The sequence below is a fragment of the Pongo pygmaeus genome, chromosome 10 (genome assembly GCF_028885625.2).
Source record: "Pongo pygmaeus isolate AG05252 chromosome 10, NHGRI_mPonPyg2-v2.0_pri, whole genome shotgun sequence".
Lineage (NCBI taxonomy): Eukaryota > Metazoa > Chordata > Mammalia > Primates > Hominidae > Pongo > Pongo pygmaeus.
The window spans coordinates 81,006,900-81,022,942 of NC_072383.2; the positions used below are offsets into that span (position 1 = coordinate 81,006,900).

Genomic DNA, 16,043 nt, shown 5'->3' on the forward strand with positions numbered 1-16,043 from the left:
ACCAGTCAGCAGCCATCAGTGTTGAGGCAAGACCCTCCACCAGCACAAAGATTAAGACTCACCAAGGGCTCAGATGATTGTTAGCATTTTTTAGCAACAAAGTATTTTTTAATTAAGGTATGTCATTGTTTTTTAGACATCATGCTATTGCAAACTTATTAGACAACATTATTGTGTAAATATAACTTTTATACACACTAGAAAACCAAAAAAAAATTATGTGACTCACTATATTGTGATATTCACTTTATTGTGGTTTTCTGGGCCTAAACCCACAACATCTCCAAGGTTTTCCTTTATATGTCTGTTGCCAACAAGAGAAGCACTTATTAGTTTATTATTTATTTGAGATATAAGTATCTAAAGAAATCAATTTATTTCGCTGGAAATAATGCCTTAAAATATTCAAAGGTATGTCTTTGCTATTAGTTTTTTTTTTAATCATCTATATTCTAGGACTACTATCAAAATGGGATACCATTATAATGAGGATTTCCTGGTGCTTAAATTAACATTTGAATGCATTTCTCAGAGAGATTCCAATGTAAATATATTCTCATTTAGTAATCACACAATCAGAGCAGAACTTTGGGAGGAATAGGGGTTTAAAAATTGTGTAATTATTAGAAATTTCCATAGAGGGATATCTTATTAATTTGTGGTAGATGTAGAATACCTATGATATTACGCCTATTATGTTTGAAGATAATTATAATTTATTTTACTAGTAGTTTTATTTTACTAGTAGTTTTATTAGTTTAATTTGACAATATTTTACACTGTTTTGTCTTTTAATTTAAAGGATACAATTTTCTATGGACTCATAATGCCAAGGCCTATGTGAATGTTGGTTTGCAGTGAAAGATGAAATGTGGTATGAAAATGTTAGGCAGAGGGGAGAAAAGGTTTGGAAACAGCCAGTGTCGGATTACAGTTTTTGCTCTAACACTTCAGTATTAACTTTACAAATTCTTTAGTGCCTCTGTCTCCTTATCTGGGGAATGGGCACTTATGTATGGAACTGTGTTGAGAGCTTGGTGAGATGATATATGTCAAGTGTGTGGCATGGTACGTGGCACTATTAGCTGTTGCATAATTGTGAGTTCAATGCCTTTCCCCTGTTTTCCATCAGAAGCAAAGAAGGTGTATGACTTTGCAAACATGAAGGATTAGTGTTCTCTGTAGATAACATAAGGGCATAAATTGCATTGTATTTAATGTTATTTTTGTAAGAAATGCTTAATTATTGTAAATTGTAAAGAGTATCAAGCACAATAATATTAATGATAGTAGTAATATTTATTGAGTGTTTACCATGTTTCAGGCACCGTGTTTGTTTTTTTATTTTGTTTTGTTTTATTTTTTTGAGAGAGAGCCTCACTCTGTCACCCAGGCTTGAGTGCAGTGGCGTGATCATGGCTCACTGTAGCCTCGACTCTATGGGCTCAACTCTGTGGGCTCAAGCGATCATGACATCTAACACGCCAAGCTAATTTTTGTATTTTTTTGTTGAGACGAGGTTTCACCGTGTTGCCCAGGCGGTTATCAAACTCCTCCTGAGCTCAAACAATCCACTCGCCTCATCAGCCTCCCAAAGTGCTAGTACAGGTGCAAGCCATCGTGCCCAGCCTCAGACACTGTCTTAAACAGCTTGTATATATTAACACACTTCATCTTCATCATGAAGCAGATGAGACACTATTTTCCCACTTTACAGATAAAGTAAACTGAAGCACAGGAGTTTTAAATTTCTTAGAGGCACACAGGCAAATCTGAGATTGAAAGACTCTGTGCTCTTTTTTTTGCATTAAAATTGATAACTCAAAACCCTTTCATTTTTCAGGTACAGTCAGTAGTCACCCAACTAAATATATCTCAACACACATGACCCTTCTTCTCATCCTCATCATTTGCTGGGGGACTCTGCTTTCAGGACTCAATACCCCATCTCCTTGTGGGGAAGTAAGAAGGCAAGAAAAGCAGCCAAGGTTGAGGGCAAAGTTCATTGGAGAGCCGTACTATGGGGGCAATTATTGGTGCTGTGCCTTTTGTTATTTTTAATGTTGAAAAATTACTATTATTTGGGGAGAACAAAGGGTACACAGAACACATATTTAATTTTCAACATGATTAAGTGTAGAAATAGTGATTTTCAGGGAAGTGAGCTCATAAGCAGAAAGAGTATAAAAGAACATTATATCTATAATGTTTTATTGATGTATTCTGATGCCTGGCAAGCTTCTTTATAGCTTTGGTCTTGTTTAGTTTTTTTGCTTTTCATCTCCAGATCTTCTATGCCATTTATCGGTTTTTTCATACTTGAATGAAATATTTGTTTATTTTAAGATCATTTCTTGCAGTTTCTGGCCCAGTAAGTATACAATAATTTCAGACCATGAAGACCCCTACTGAAATCTGGAAGAGCATGAAGCCTTTGTAGGTGATCTTAAGATAACATTGTTCTTGGCCTTATGATGAACTGTATATGTATATCTGCTTTGAGACATAATAATTACTTTAATTTTTTAAGGCTTTGATTATATTTAATCTCCTGGCTTGATGAAATGTTAGAGTATAAAGGAAATACATTTTCCTTCTTCAAAATGTTTTATGGTGGTTTTCTCTCACTGTGTACTTCCTGATGGCCTGATATTATGTCATGTATAATTGGATTGATGCTCAGTCTGAAAATTCCTTTTTCTTCTTGGCAGCATGGGGTAACCTTGGAAATGTTCTGAAGAGTCAGAGCAAAATTTCTGAAGCTGAAAGCGCCTATAGAAATGCTTTGTACTACCGCAGCAACATGGCTGACATGCTTTATAATTTGTGAGTATGCCTTGCTTTCTCTGGTTTGGTTCGTCTTTGAAACCTGCAGTGAGAGGGACTATTGATTTAACTGCTGGAAATGGAGATGATGATAGCTATTGTACTGAAATAGTCTTTTTCTTTTTGTTAATCGTGCCTCTGAGACTATTAGGTGGATGGTGGTTGTGATTTCTTTGTTTTGGGCCACATCATCAATATTCATGTGTAGTTACATGTTATGCCTGAATTTTTTGGAAGTAGTATGCCATGTAACATAAACATTGGTTTAAATATTTTTTAGTTCTTAAAATGTTTGTTCCATTAATACTTAGATGAGTTCATAAAATAAGCCCGTTATGTATGAGAGTTATGCAAATCATGTGTTGATTATTAGCATTATTATTTTTTTGAGACAGTGTCTCACTCTGTGGCCTGGGCTAGAGTGCAGAAGTGCTGTCATAGCTTGCTGCAGCCTCAAACTCCTGAGTTCAAGCAATCCTTCTTCCTCAGCCTCCCAAATAGCTAAGACTGCAGGTGCCTGTCACCATGCCTGGCTAATTTTTAAATTTTTTTGTAGAGATGGTGACTCACTATATTGCCCAGACTGGTGCCTAACTCCCGGCCTGAAGGAATTCTCTTGCCTCACCCTGCAAAGTGCTGGGATTATAGGTGTGAACCACTGTGCCCAGCCTTGATTATTAATGATAGATTTTGTCTTCCATTAAAAAAAAATTGCTGTATCAAAGTATATATAGAATATGTGCTACACCAGAAAAGTGAGCGAGTAAGGTTATGGTTCTTTTTTGTTTTCCTCTTCATAGGCACTGATGATTATCAGTGAGGTTGGGATAGTTTAGAATGCTCTTGTATGTTGGGTTAGAAAAATCCCTAGGGGAAAAACTGGTTTTGTTCTTTAGTGGACAGTCCTAGCTGGTACAATGAGATGTGAGTAGATAAATGCAAACCAAACTCAAATCTCTTCGTCTCTTATATTTATGAGAACATTTTGTTTATAAGTAACAGAAATCCAGTTTAAGCTTGCTTGAACACACCAGAAAATGTATAAACTCCCCTAACTGGAAGTTCCTGGGTTGACTAGATGCAGGCCTAGTTAGATCTAGTTGCCTGATTGTGTTTCAGGAATGTTTCTCCATTTTGTGGCTCTGGTTTCTTCTGGGTTTGCTCCATTTTCTGTGGGACTCTATAGCAATGGGAAAGATGATTCCTGTGCCTTTATAAACATAGATAGCAGCCTTACTCTTCTCAATTTCAGAAGGAAAGAGAACTGTTTTGTCTCAGTGTCTGTATTCCCGGAAAAAGTTGTCGGACTGACCCTCCTCCAGTCCTGTGCCCTCTCTTGGCTGAAACACTGAGTGATGTGGGAGGGGCAACGAGTCACTTCCATTGACAGCGCCTCCAGAGTTGGAATGGAATGGAGGCAAAACAGTTCTCTATAGGAAGATGACTGATCCTAGGAAAAATAAGATGCCTGCTGCTTGTGTTTAATGAATGCTGTGTGATACTGACAGTATCAAACTAGTCTGTAAACTTTTAAAATATGTATTTAGGCTCTCGTTAGCTGAATCTTTTGTATTGGCTAAGTCTAAAGGCACAGATACTTAAAAAAATAACTAAAAATAAACAGAAAAAATCTAGATATTTAAGGGAAAGCAGACAGGATGAGCTCAGTTTAATTTTTTGTTCATACGCTGACCTTGTGTTTAACCTCGTAGGCTTTAACACTGGGATCTCAATCTAGCGGCCTGTGGTCTGAATTAGGTCAGCAGATATGTTTTGTGTCGGCTTTCACAGTGTGTAATTTTTTTCTTTGTCACCTGGAATTCTTTCACATGAAGCACACCTGCTCCAGTGCACTGTTCTTTCTACCTACTCCTCTTCTGTGCCCTGCTTCACCGTGTATCTTACCATCATCTTTGCTGAACTAATTTGAATTTGTATCTTTTTCTTTTCTTGAATGAAAATACGTATCTAGGTACTCCTACAAAGGCTCAAGTCCTCTTCATCTAAATAGTGTTATATTGCTATATTTTTTTATTATTTTTATTTTATCAAAAAGAATCTTATGAGTTTAATATATTCACACATATGTTCTTTACACTTTTTGCATCTGAAAGTGATGTCAAAGGGGGCCTCTTGCCTTGCAGTATGGGATATTACTTTTCTGGTTCCGATCCTTCATACATTTTTGGAAGAAAAGTAAGCTGAACAACGAACACCTCTTCATTGAAAGGTTTCTCTCTGTCTTATCCATAGTCCCTGGTTAAGACGTTGCCCACCTCTTTGTGATACCTGTTGGACAATTCAGTGTTTATCCAGGCTTATTCTTTACTGAGAAGAGAAATGTATTCAATTAGAAAATTTCACCTGACATGTAATTTTAAAATTACATCTTAAGACTGTCTGAGGATGCATAAGTAAATCATGACAGCATATGAGTTGACCTTCCCAAACCCTAGTGAAAAATCTTTACTGGAAAAGTGGTTATTGACAAGATCAGTTTTTCCTCCTAATTGTTGGAAATAGGTTATGTCATAAGTGCCAAATATAGTTCCACAATATTTTTTACTAATATGATGGGTCTTTAAACCACACTTATCTGTCACCCTAAACGGAGAAACTTAAATTCCACGAGAAATATTGGCAATGATTTGGAAGTATTGGCTTTGACAGAATTCTGATATCAATAATTCTGTTTTAAAATAGGTAAATTTTTCCGTGATTTTAAATCAAATATTTTAAAAATACACCAAGATAGATCCTTTGCAATATATAATATTATAAATATGTTTGGTATCATATGTATAGGAACAAACATTTTTTCTACTTATTTGCATAGGTAGAAAAAAGAAAAGTTTTCTCATAGAAAGTTTAGAGACTGTTAAATAGTAAATTTTAGTTTTGAGATGTACATAATTTTCTCTGGTGTACAGAAGTTACTCTTCGTTCTATCTTAACTCCTAAAAGAGAAGGAAATTGCTTTGCTCAGTCTTCCTAGGACACATAACGTGATAATACCCCTTTGAGTTAATAGCATGTATTAATCACTTGTCCTATCATCAGTTACAGTTACGTCTCTTAAAGACGTTTATGACAGAGGCCTAGAACAAACCTATTTGTATTAATTGGTGTGGAATACCTACATTTGTTCATGCATTTTAAAAGGTTTAGGGAATCGTAAGCTTCTGTTAGGACCTCAACATAACTTCTACATCTAAGTAGCACATAGGAATATTATTATAGGTAAAGATAGAGGAAAAATAGAAATGATCTTGGAAAATATAAAGTAAGCAATAGTATGAGTGATGTAGATTTATATCTGAAATTTAAGGAACATTACCTTATAAGATCATAAATATTTGAGGACAGCTTTTTTCAGGAATGAAATCAAATTATATCCAAGAGGTATACACAGAGTTATATTCCATGTTTGTAAAATGATGGGATAATTTTAATTTTTTTTCTTTAGTAGCAGTAGCTTCAATTACCTCTGTGTGCTAAATGTTCTTCTTAGTTCTTTACATATGCTATCATAGCTTTTCTTCAAAGGAAATCTATAACACAAGGGAGCTGAGACTCAGAGATAATGTGTCTAACATCACACAGAAAGTAAATAGAGGAGCCAATATATGAACCTAAGACATTCTGATTGTGTATCTGTGCAACACTTGTATTTCTTTTTTAATTTTTAAAATTATACTTTAAGTTCTAGGATACATGTGCAAAACATGCAGGTTTGTTATGTAGGTATACACGTGCCATGGTGGTTTGCTGCACCCATCAACCCGTCATCTATATTAGGTATTTCTCCTAATGCTATCCCTCCCCTAGCCCCCAACCCCTTGACAGGCCCCGGTGTGTGATATTCCCCTCCCTGTGTCCATGTGTTCTCATAGTTTAACTCCTACTTATGAGTGAGAACATGTGGTGTTTGGTTTTCTGTTCCTGTGTTAGTTTGCTATGAATTATGGTTTCCAGCTTCATCCATGTCCCTGCAAAGGACATGAACTCATCCTTTTTTATGGCTGCATAGTATTCTGTAGTGTATATGTGTCACATTTTCTTTATCCAGTCTATCATTGATGGGCATTTGGGATTGTTCCAAGTCTTTGCTATTGTGAATACCGCTGCAATAAACATACTTGTGAATGTGTCTTTATAGTAGAATGATTTATAATCCTTTGGGTATATACCTAGTAATGGGATTGCTGGGTCAAATGGTATTTCTGGTTCTAGATCCTTGAGGAATCGCCACACTGTCTTCCACAGTGTTTGAACTAATTTACACTCCACCAACAGTGTAAAAGCATTGGTATTTCTCCATATCCTTTCCAGCCTCTGTTGTTTCCTGACTTTTTAATGATCGTCATTTTAACTGGCGTGAGATGGTATCTCATTGTGGTATTTCTTTAGGCAGAAATAAACCAAAGGTTTGGGAAAAAAGCTTCAATATATATGTTTCAAATTTAGAAAAAAAATAACCTTTACATATAGAAATAAAATATTTAGAATTAAATCTATTCGAGAATATAAGGTTTTAGTAACTGTTAGTGCGTTTACAGAACTCATGGTATAGAATTTTGGTAAAAAAATTATCACTGGGTTTGCATACCTGTGCTAAGAGCTGCCTTCAAGAAGACAGTGCTGCAGAAGGCATTTTTAATTCTAAATCTATTAATTATAATGTCATTTGATATCACTTGAATCCGTGCTTACAGACAGTAGTTATATAATATGAAATTTAAACAGTACTTAATTCTATTCTTAATAACAATAGATATCATGCATTTATTGTACAGCCTTGTATTTAGCCTTTTATTCATATTGTCAAATTTACTAAAATCTGATATTTCATACAAGAAATTATTGAGACCAGGTTTAACAGATTTGCATTATGATGTTGATTTGTCTTTTCAGGTATAATACATTTTCAGAGACAAAGCAGATGAATCATGGCTCAGTGATTTACGCTGTCAAATTTTATAAGTATAGAGTTCACTTTCAGCCTCTTCACTACACCACTCACTGCAATGTGAAGTATAATTGATTTTTAGGCTAAGAAATAGTCAGTGTCCTTTCGTTGTTGTTATGGATTTGTTTCGGTCTGTTCCAAATGATATTTAAAAAGGTAATTCAATAGAACATTAAATATTGTATTAGGAATTAGATTTCAGAATGCAGATGAATTTAACATGCTATAATCAATTCTTCATTATCTTACCTAATGGAAGAATTATGTCTGTTGATGAAAGAGATTTTGCTACTATAAGTTAGTTGTCATTTTGTTCTGTGTTGTAAAAATCTTAGTAAATACCCAATCCGAGAAGCTAAGAAATGAGCAAGAAAATAAACTAAAAATTTAAGAGAAGAGAAAATATAAATAAATCAGAATGCAGAGAAACAATAGAAAGTAATGCATAATCTAAGATCTTGTTCTCTGGAAGATCAGCAGCTTTGGGTAAGGGTAATGTAGGGCAAAATAAAGAATGTCAAATATACAATTTTAAGAATGAGAAAAGAGTTATAACTGGATATATGCTTATAATAATAAAACACTAATATATATGAAAATCATACTAATATATATACTTCTTCTTGGAAAATATTAATGGTCAATATTGGCCCAAGAAGAGATAGGCAATCTCAATCAAAAACCTTGGAAAACTTTGGAAACAATATTAAGGAATTATCTTGACAAGGAACTAAGTCAAGGCATTTCACAAACGAGTTCTGTCAAATCTTCAATGAAGTGATATTTCATGCAATAATTAGACTTATGTATTTTTTATTAAGCTAGATAAAACTGATTGTAATGTATCTGACTAAATTTAACACACACACACATAAAAGGACAACAAGAACAACAAAACAGAACAAAAAGCAAATAAACAAGAACCATACAACCCACAAAAGGCCAGTTACACAACAAATATAAATGTATATACATGTCTTAAAATTACTATAATGGATGTAGCACATATTAAAGATTTAAACACCATTATCAGATAGGCTTTAGTCTAAGATTTGTGGTGGGATATTTAATATTACAATTAAATTACTATACTCTTTCAATTTAAAAAGTCAGAGGATAAAAAAATATCATCTCTAGAAATGCCAAGAAGGCATTTGATCAGCAGCTGCCTTGGAAAGCAAACTTATAAATAAACTAGGAATAAATAAATAATTCTATATCATAATAAATATCTGTCAAAAGTTAGTAGAAATTACTACATTTAATGTTGAAGCATAGTGGTCATTTCCATTAATATTCAGCTTCTTGGGGAGTGACATTTTCTTATTCATTATTGTATCCCCCATATCTAGAGAATTTCCAATTGCACTGATTTTTTAAATAAGTTATGAAATCCATATCAGAGCAGAAAATATCCCGTTTTTCAATAAGTGATAAGACTAGTAATGAGTATTAGGATAACCACATTCTTTGAACTATGTAAGTATATTTTGATCATTATCACTATATCTGGCTTATAAAGAGCTTTCTTGAATTGGACATTTGTTGTTTCATTTTCTTGCAGTTTCAGAAACAAACACATTTATATTAGGGTTGACTCCTGTATTAGTTTCCTAGGACTGCTGTAACAAAAATACTACAAGGTACATAGCTTAAAATAGAAATTTATCATTTCACAGATCTGAAGACTAGAAATTCGAAGTCAAAATGTTGGCAGGGCCATGCTCCCTCTGAAACCTGTAAAAGAATCCTCCCTTGCCTTTTTTTTTTTTTTTTTTTTGTGATTTCTTGGCAATCTTTAGCATTTCTTGGCTTGCAGCTGCATAATTCCAATCTCTGACTTCGTTGTCACATGATGTTGTCTTGTGTATTTCTATCTTCACATAGCCATCTTCTTAAAAGGACATCAGTGATATGGGATTGGGGCCTACCCATAATAATGAATTACATCTGTAATGATCCTGTTTCCAAATAAGGTCACATTCTGAGATAGTGGAGGTTAGGACTTCAACATATCTTTTGAGGGGGTGAGGGGGACATAATTCAACCCATCACATTTCCTTACCTCCTTGTTAGTAGCTTCAGTGTAAAAGAGATAGGGCCCAGCCAGTAATTTTTAACAGGGAGAGTGAAAGAGTGGGACAGGTAAGACTCCTTTAAAAAGCTAACATTTTGAACAAAAGTCAATGGTGTGTGTGTGTGTGTGTGTGTGTATGTGTATGTGGATGTATGTGTGTGTATACATATATGTATATAAAATGATGCCAAAAAATCTCTTAGGGAGAGGTAGTTTAGGTTGAGACAGCAATGAAAGAAAGATGTGGTAAAGAATTGACACCATAGATTCAATTCTTTTTTTTTTTTTTTTTTTTTTTTTTTTTTTTTGAGACAGTCTTACGCTGTTGCCCAGACTGGAGTTCAGTGGCGCGATCTCAGCTCACTGCAAGCTCCACCTCCCAGGTTCAAGTGATTTTCCTGCCTCAGCCTCATGAGTAGCTGAGATACAGGCACCCACCACCACACCTGGCTAATTTTTGTATTTTTAGTAGAGACGGTGTTTCACCATGTTGGCCAGGCTGGTCTCGAACTCCTGACATGAGGTGATCCACCCACCTCAGCCTCCCAAAGTACTGGGATTACAGGCATGAGTCACTGCGCCCGGCCTTTTTAGATTCAATCCTAATAAGGGTATGAGAGATGTTCTTGAAAATTCAGGGCCAGGTTTTGAGAATATTTGAGAGGTTAGAATGGTCAGAGATTGCAGAATAGAATTGGTGAGACTACTTGACATAGAGTTTAAAAACAGAGTTTGGCCTATGAGAAGTGAGGACTGGTGGAAATGTAAGGAAAAGTAATACTTCAGGACAGGGTTTCCTACCAAGCTCCATAGTAGGGAGTGTGTGTTGGGGATAGAGGGAGGTGTCTAGGTGATGCCAGGTAAGCCGACTGGTCTCCCAAAATAGATAATTTCAGAGGGATTATCAAGCAGGAGTGCCCAGAAGTGTTGGGCATGTCTGACAGAGCGAATGAAACTGAGACTGAGAGATTTTGTTATAATGCTTTTGGCTTGAGGTCACCAGTGCTCTTGGTGTACAACTCAGCTGGCCCTTTACTAATTTCTGGAATGAAGTGGGGCAGCTTGCAGGTACCTGTGTTTTCGTGTGGCAAGAGCAAGGCCTAACGCCTAGTACATAACGTTCATTTTGTTTTAGTTGGTAAATATCAATGAATACACAAATATGCTCTTGTGAAACATTCAAATAATACTGAAGAATACGGAGTAAAACATAGAAGTCCCTATTATTGCATTCCTCATATCCTTTTCCTCCTCTAGTATAGATCTTACCACGTTTTTGGTAAACATTTATACATGTGGTTATGTATACACTTTCAAGTTTTTTCCCCTGCATATATGAATCATTATTAATTTTTGACTTTTTTATGTGTGTGCAGATTTGTCAGAATTTGTATAATCGTCTTCATTTTAAATTGTTTATATTGGAGGTGTTAAGATCAACAACATTAATGAATGCTCAGTGGGATGATTTCAAAACTATATTGCTTCATTTTCCATTTTTCTAATTACAAGTGGAGTTGAGTAATTTTTCTTATGTTAATTGGCTCTTTGTAATTTTCCTGGGGATTTATTGTTCATATTTCTTGCCTAATTTTCTATTGTGTAGGCTTTTCTTTTTCTTACTGAGTCGTAGGGTTGAAAACTTATGTGTAAGCACACAAACCTATTTTGCATATATTTTCAACTAATTTTTAACATATCATTTTTACTTACAGCATTTAGTGTATGTAACTTTAATTTCTATATAGAAAAAAATCCCTAAGTTCTCTAATTTAAACTCTCTGTATTTTGTGTCTCTCTGAAAATGACCATTTGCAGCCTAATATGCTTTTAAATTTGATATTTTTGGGGTGGTTTTAAAGTTATTTTTGCTTTTTTGTTTAGATCATCAGTCTACTCTGGATTCATTTTTTTTTTGTATTAAGGTATAATTTTTTCCAATGAAAACTAAAATTCCCATTATAATTTATTGGATACTTACCTATCACCTAGAATAAATTTACCTAAATTGGATAAGTTTACCTATCCAATTTATTGGTTAGCTACCTATCACTTAGAATAAATCCCTATATAAACACAGTTCATTGCTATGGACTCTTCTGTTCTGTTGGTAACCCCTGTCAAGATCAAGTTGTTTCCCTACTATAATTTGTAGGAAATTTATATTTTAAAAGGTAAACCTCTCATCCTTGTTATTTGTTTCCCACACTTCTTGATTATTCCTTTGTGTTTTATCTTCAATGTGAACTTGACCCATAGACTTCTTAAGTTAACTGGTAGTCCATTTAGGGTTTTCCTTGGTTTTGCAGTGATTGCATATTAAAGTAAGGAGAGCTGACATTGTTATACTCTTGAATTTTCTCTTCCAGATACATGCATTTCTTTCTGTTTCTTTTCTTTTCTTTTCTTTTTTTTTTTTTTTTTTGAGATGGAGTTTCACTCTTGTTGCCCAGGCTGGAGTGCCATGGCGCGATCTCGGCTCACAGAAACCTCCACCTCCCGGGTTCAAGCCATTCTCCTGCCTCAGCCTCCAGAGTAGCTGGGATTATAGGCGTGCGCCACCAAGCCTGGCTAATTTTGTATTTTTAGTAGAGATGGGGTTTCTCCATGTCGGTCAGGCTGGTCTCAAACTCCGGACCTCAGGTGATCTGCCCGCCTCGGCCTCCCAAAGTGCTGGGATTACAGGCGTGAGCCACCACGCCCGGCCAGATACATGTATTTCTACATTTCTTTCAATTTTCAAGGTTTATTAAAATTTTGTATTTGGTTCTCAAAGGTCTCACATATTTGAGGTTTATTCTTAGTTTTTTAGAAATTATTTTTAATAATGAGAATTAGATTTTTTTCTCTTTTATTCTATTTTAAATTGGTCATTCCTGGTTATTTAGATTTTTTTCTAGATATGCTTAATTTCGATTTTTTGCTGTTGTTTCTGTGTCATAAATCTTACTTTTATTAGAAGGTTCTTTCTTAAAGTTTTCCCAAATATGTTTTCCTTTTTTTTCCCTCTGGTGGGGTCTCTGCACATACTATTTGTGCTGCCCGCAACATTCTCTCTCTTTCCTTCCCCTTCTGATCTCTTTCCACCCCTTATGAAATCTTTCTATCCTACCCCCCACCTTTTTTGCATAATACCTATACATCCTTTTTTTTTCCTCAGCTTAAGCAACACTTTCTGGGGAGGTTTCTGGATACCTCTCCCACTTTCAGATGTGAAAGCCTCCTAGATCTCACAAAACCACTAATACTTAGCTCTTTTTAATCTGGATTATGTTAACATTTGTGATAGTATGTGCCTCTTTATATAAAGGAACATAGTATCACAAATGTTAGCATGACCGAGATTATAAAGAGCCAAGTATTTATGGTATTTGTGATACCATGTCCTACACCACGTGAAGGAACATGGTATCACAAAATACTATAACGGAGAATACATAAATACGATATAAAGGGAACATGATATCATATATATAACGGGGAACATGGTATCACAAATGTTAATATCCAGATTAAAAAGAGCCAAGTGTTAGTTGCATTGTGATATTTAGGAGGGAGATCTGTCTTTCTTATATTTTTTTAAAAGATGGGATCTCACTGTGTTGCCAGGCTAGATTTGAACTGCTGGGCTCAAGTGATCTTCCTGCCTCAGCCTCCCAAGTAGCTGGGACTATAGGCACATGACACCACACCTGGCTCGGTGCCCACGTACCATTTTCCCCTAGCATTGAGCACGATACCAGGCACATAGGCTTCAAACTGTGTATATGTTAATAAACTAACAAATGAATTAATAAGCTAATGAGTTAAATCATGTATATGTTGATTAATAACCTAATGGGCTAATTAATGAGATAATTAATAATCTAATGAATAATCTAATAACTGGATATAAATCAACAAAGTTCAAGTTTGCTGACCCCGTGTCGTGTCCTTGCCACCTGTCTGACCCACTTCTTTTCTAGCTTGCATTACTGGCCATGTGTTCTTATCTGATTCTGAATGTTGATTGATTCCACAACTTTTATCTATTATATATGTCTTTGAAACATTGTCCACAAAGGATAAAAGCAGTAAAATTCCCTCCCTGAGACCATTGTTATTGTATACCTACTGGTGGGGGATAATGATTTTTTGTTGTTGTTTTTGTTTTGTTTTGTTTTTTGAGATGGAGTCACACTGTCTTGCCCAGGCTGGAGTGCAGTGTCACGATCTTGGCTCACTGCAACCTCTGCCTCCCAGGATCAAGCGATTCTCCTGAGTAGCTGGGATTACAGATGTGCGACACCATGCCCGACTAATTTTTGTATTTTTAGTAAAGATGGGTTTTCACCATGTTGGCCAGGCTGGCCTTGAACTCCTGACTTCAAGTGATCCGGCTGCCTCAGTCTCCCAAAGTACTGGGATTACAGGCATGAGCCACCGCACCAGCTGGGATAGTGATTTTGAAATATAGTCTTACAAGCTCTATTGTAAAGGATTGAGTTATCTTTTCTTTCTTCCTACCAAACCCTGGATATATTTTCTTTATTGAATACACATTGAAAACATATTTTAATTCAGAGTTGATAAGAGAACATAATGAATATGTTACTTAAATGGATAACCAGCCAAGGGATATTTCAGCAAAATACATTTCAATAGCTCCATTTGTTAATCAGAAAAAATTAAATAGTAAATAGTGAAGTATATACTTGTATTCTGATTTATTATTAATAGGATAAGATGTTTCATGGTTCTTAAAATATCAGTCTGTCTTTTAAAGGGCTACTTGGGGTATAAGTGGCTATATAACTGACTTTTGTTCATAGAAACATATTGTTTAAATTTGTCTTTTAGTTTTTCAATTCTAATTTGTAGAGTTACTATAATATTTTTCTATAGGAAAAACATGAGAATATAAATAGCTTTCGAAAAAAATTTTGAAAGTAAAAACAGTAATTATTTGAAACTAGGGCAAATTGGCGATGTTTAATGATTTCATCAACCAGCTATACATTTGTGAATGTAAATTCTTGAATATATTTTAACATTAAATTATCCATTCTTGAGTTTTGGCCAAGACATACTATATTCAAGAAATTTAGCTAAGTCGTTCTTGTCAAGATGCCAGACATGGTTTAAGACAAGAATTACTACATGATGACCTGGATGTCTGCAGGATGGTAAAGGAGAAGTCAGAAAGGATTTTATGGAGAGCTAGAGTTAAAATACATCTAACTTAATTTTTTATTTAGAAAAAAAAAAAGATGAAACATTTTCTATTGCAGGTTTTATGCTGTTTAGAATCATGTGTGATTATTAGTTAAAATTATAAATTGTATATAACATAAAATTTTATCTTGCAGCATTCATTGGTTTTCAGTTAAGTTGCTGCAAGTGGTCTTAGGAAAGAAGCTCATCTGTTCAGGTGCCCGGTGCTTAGTTGCCTGGGGTGATTAGTCCTGGAGAGAGCTACTTATATAAACAAAGCATGCTGAAGGCTAAGAAAGTCCCTCTGTGTCAGTGTTTTTAAGAGATTTCGTTCATTATATTGTCATAGGTACTAGAATGACTCAAAATCTGAGCAGGTCTATATGGGAATCACAAGTTTGTTTGACAAGCTTGTCTCTCAATGTGTTGAAAACATTTAATTTGTAACAGCATCAATCCAAGTAGTATTGGATGAATAAATGTATAATGACATTCATCTAAGACAGCCTGATGCTATGAAACCTCTTGGCTGCAGCTCCTCCTTTCCTGGAAAGTGCTGAGAGAATTGCTATTGGCATTTGACTCTAAATTTACTTTTCCAGAGCTTTCAAAGTTTCATCACCTCCTGCTCCCTACACACTTTTACATTTTGTACTCAGTTGTTGCACTAATATGGTCAAACAGTTACACTGCATACCTGCTAGTTTTGGAGGTATCTTTTTTGTCCACCGTTGATTTTGCACCCCTGTTCTCTGATTCATTGTGATTGATTTTACAGTTTAGCTCTCAAGGTGAAATTTATCTTCCTGCCACTCAAAATCCTCAATTCTTATAGCACCTATTTCAAACATCACTAGTTTTCACATAATTCTGAGAAAGAATGAACAATTCTAAAGTTCAGTCAAGACTGATTATGTCTTTTGAGTATATTTATAAATATGAATTTACATTTTGGAAATAAGGGTCCATTAATTTAGT

The 16,043-nt window shown here is 35.0% G+C and overlaps 1 protein-coding gene across 4 annotated transcripts in view; it reads left to right on the forward strand.

Annotated features, from left to right (window-relative positions):
* The window catches only part of TMTC2 (transmembrane O-mannosyltransferase targeting cadherins 2), a 458,517-nt gene that overhangs the window by 243,521 nt on the left and 198,953 nt on the right, over positions 1–16,043 (forward strand). For all 4 annotated transcript variants that reach the window (XM_054443193.2, XM_063646526.1, XM_063646525.1 and 1 more), the window contains one exon: positions 2,712–2,826. In XM_054443193.2, coding sequence (XP_054299168.1) covers positions 2,712–2,826 — 115 coding nt within the window. The remainder of the gene's footprint in view (positions 1–2,711; positions 2,827–16,043) is intronic.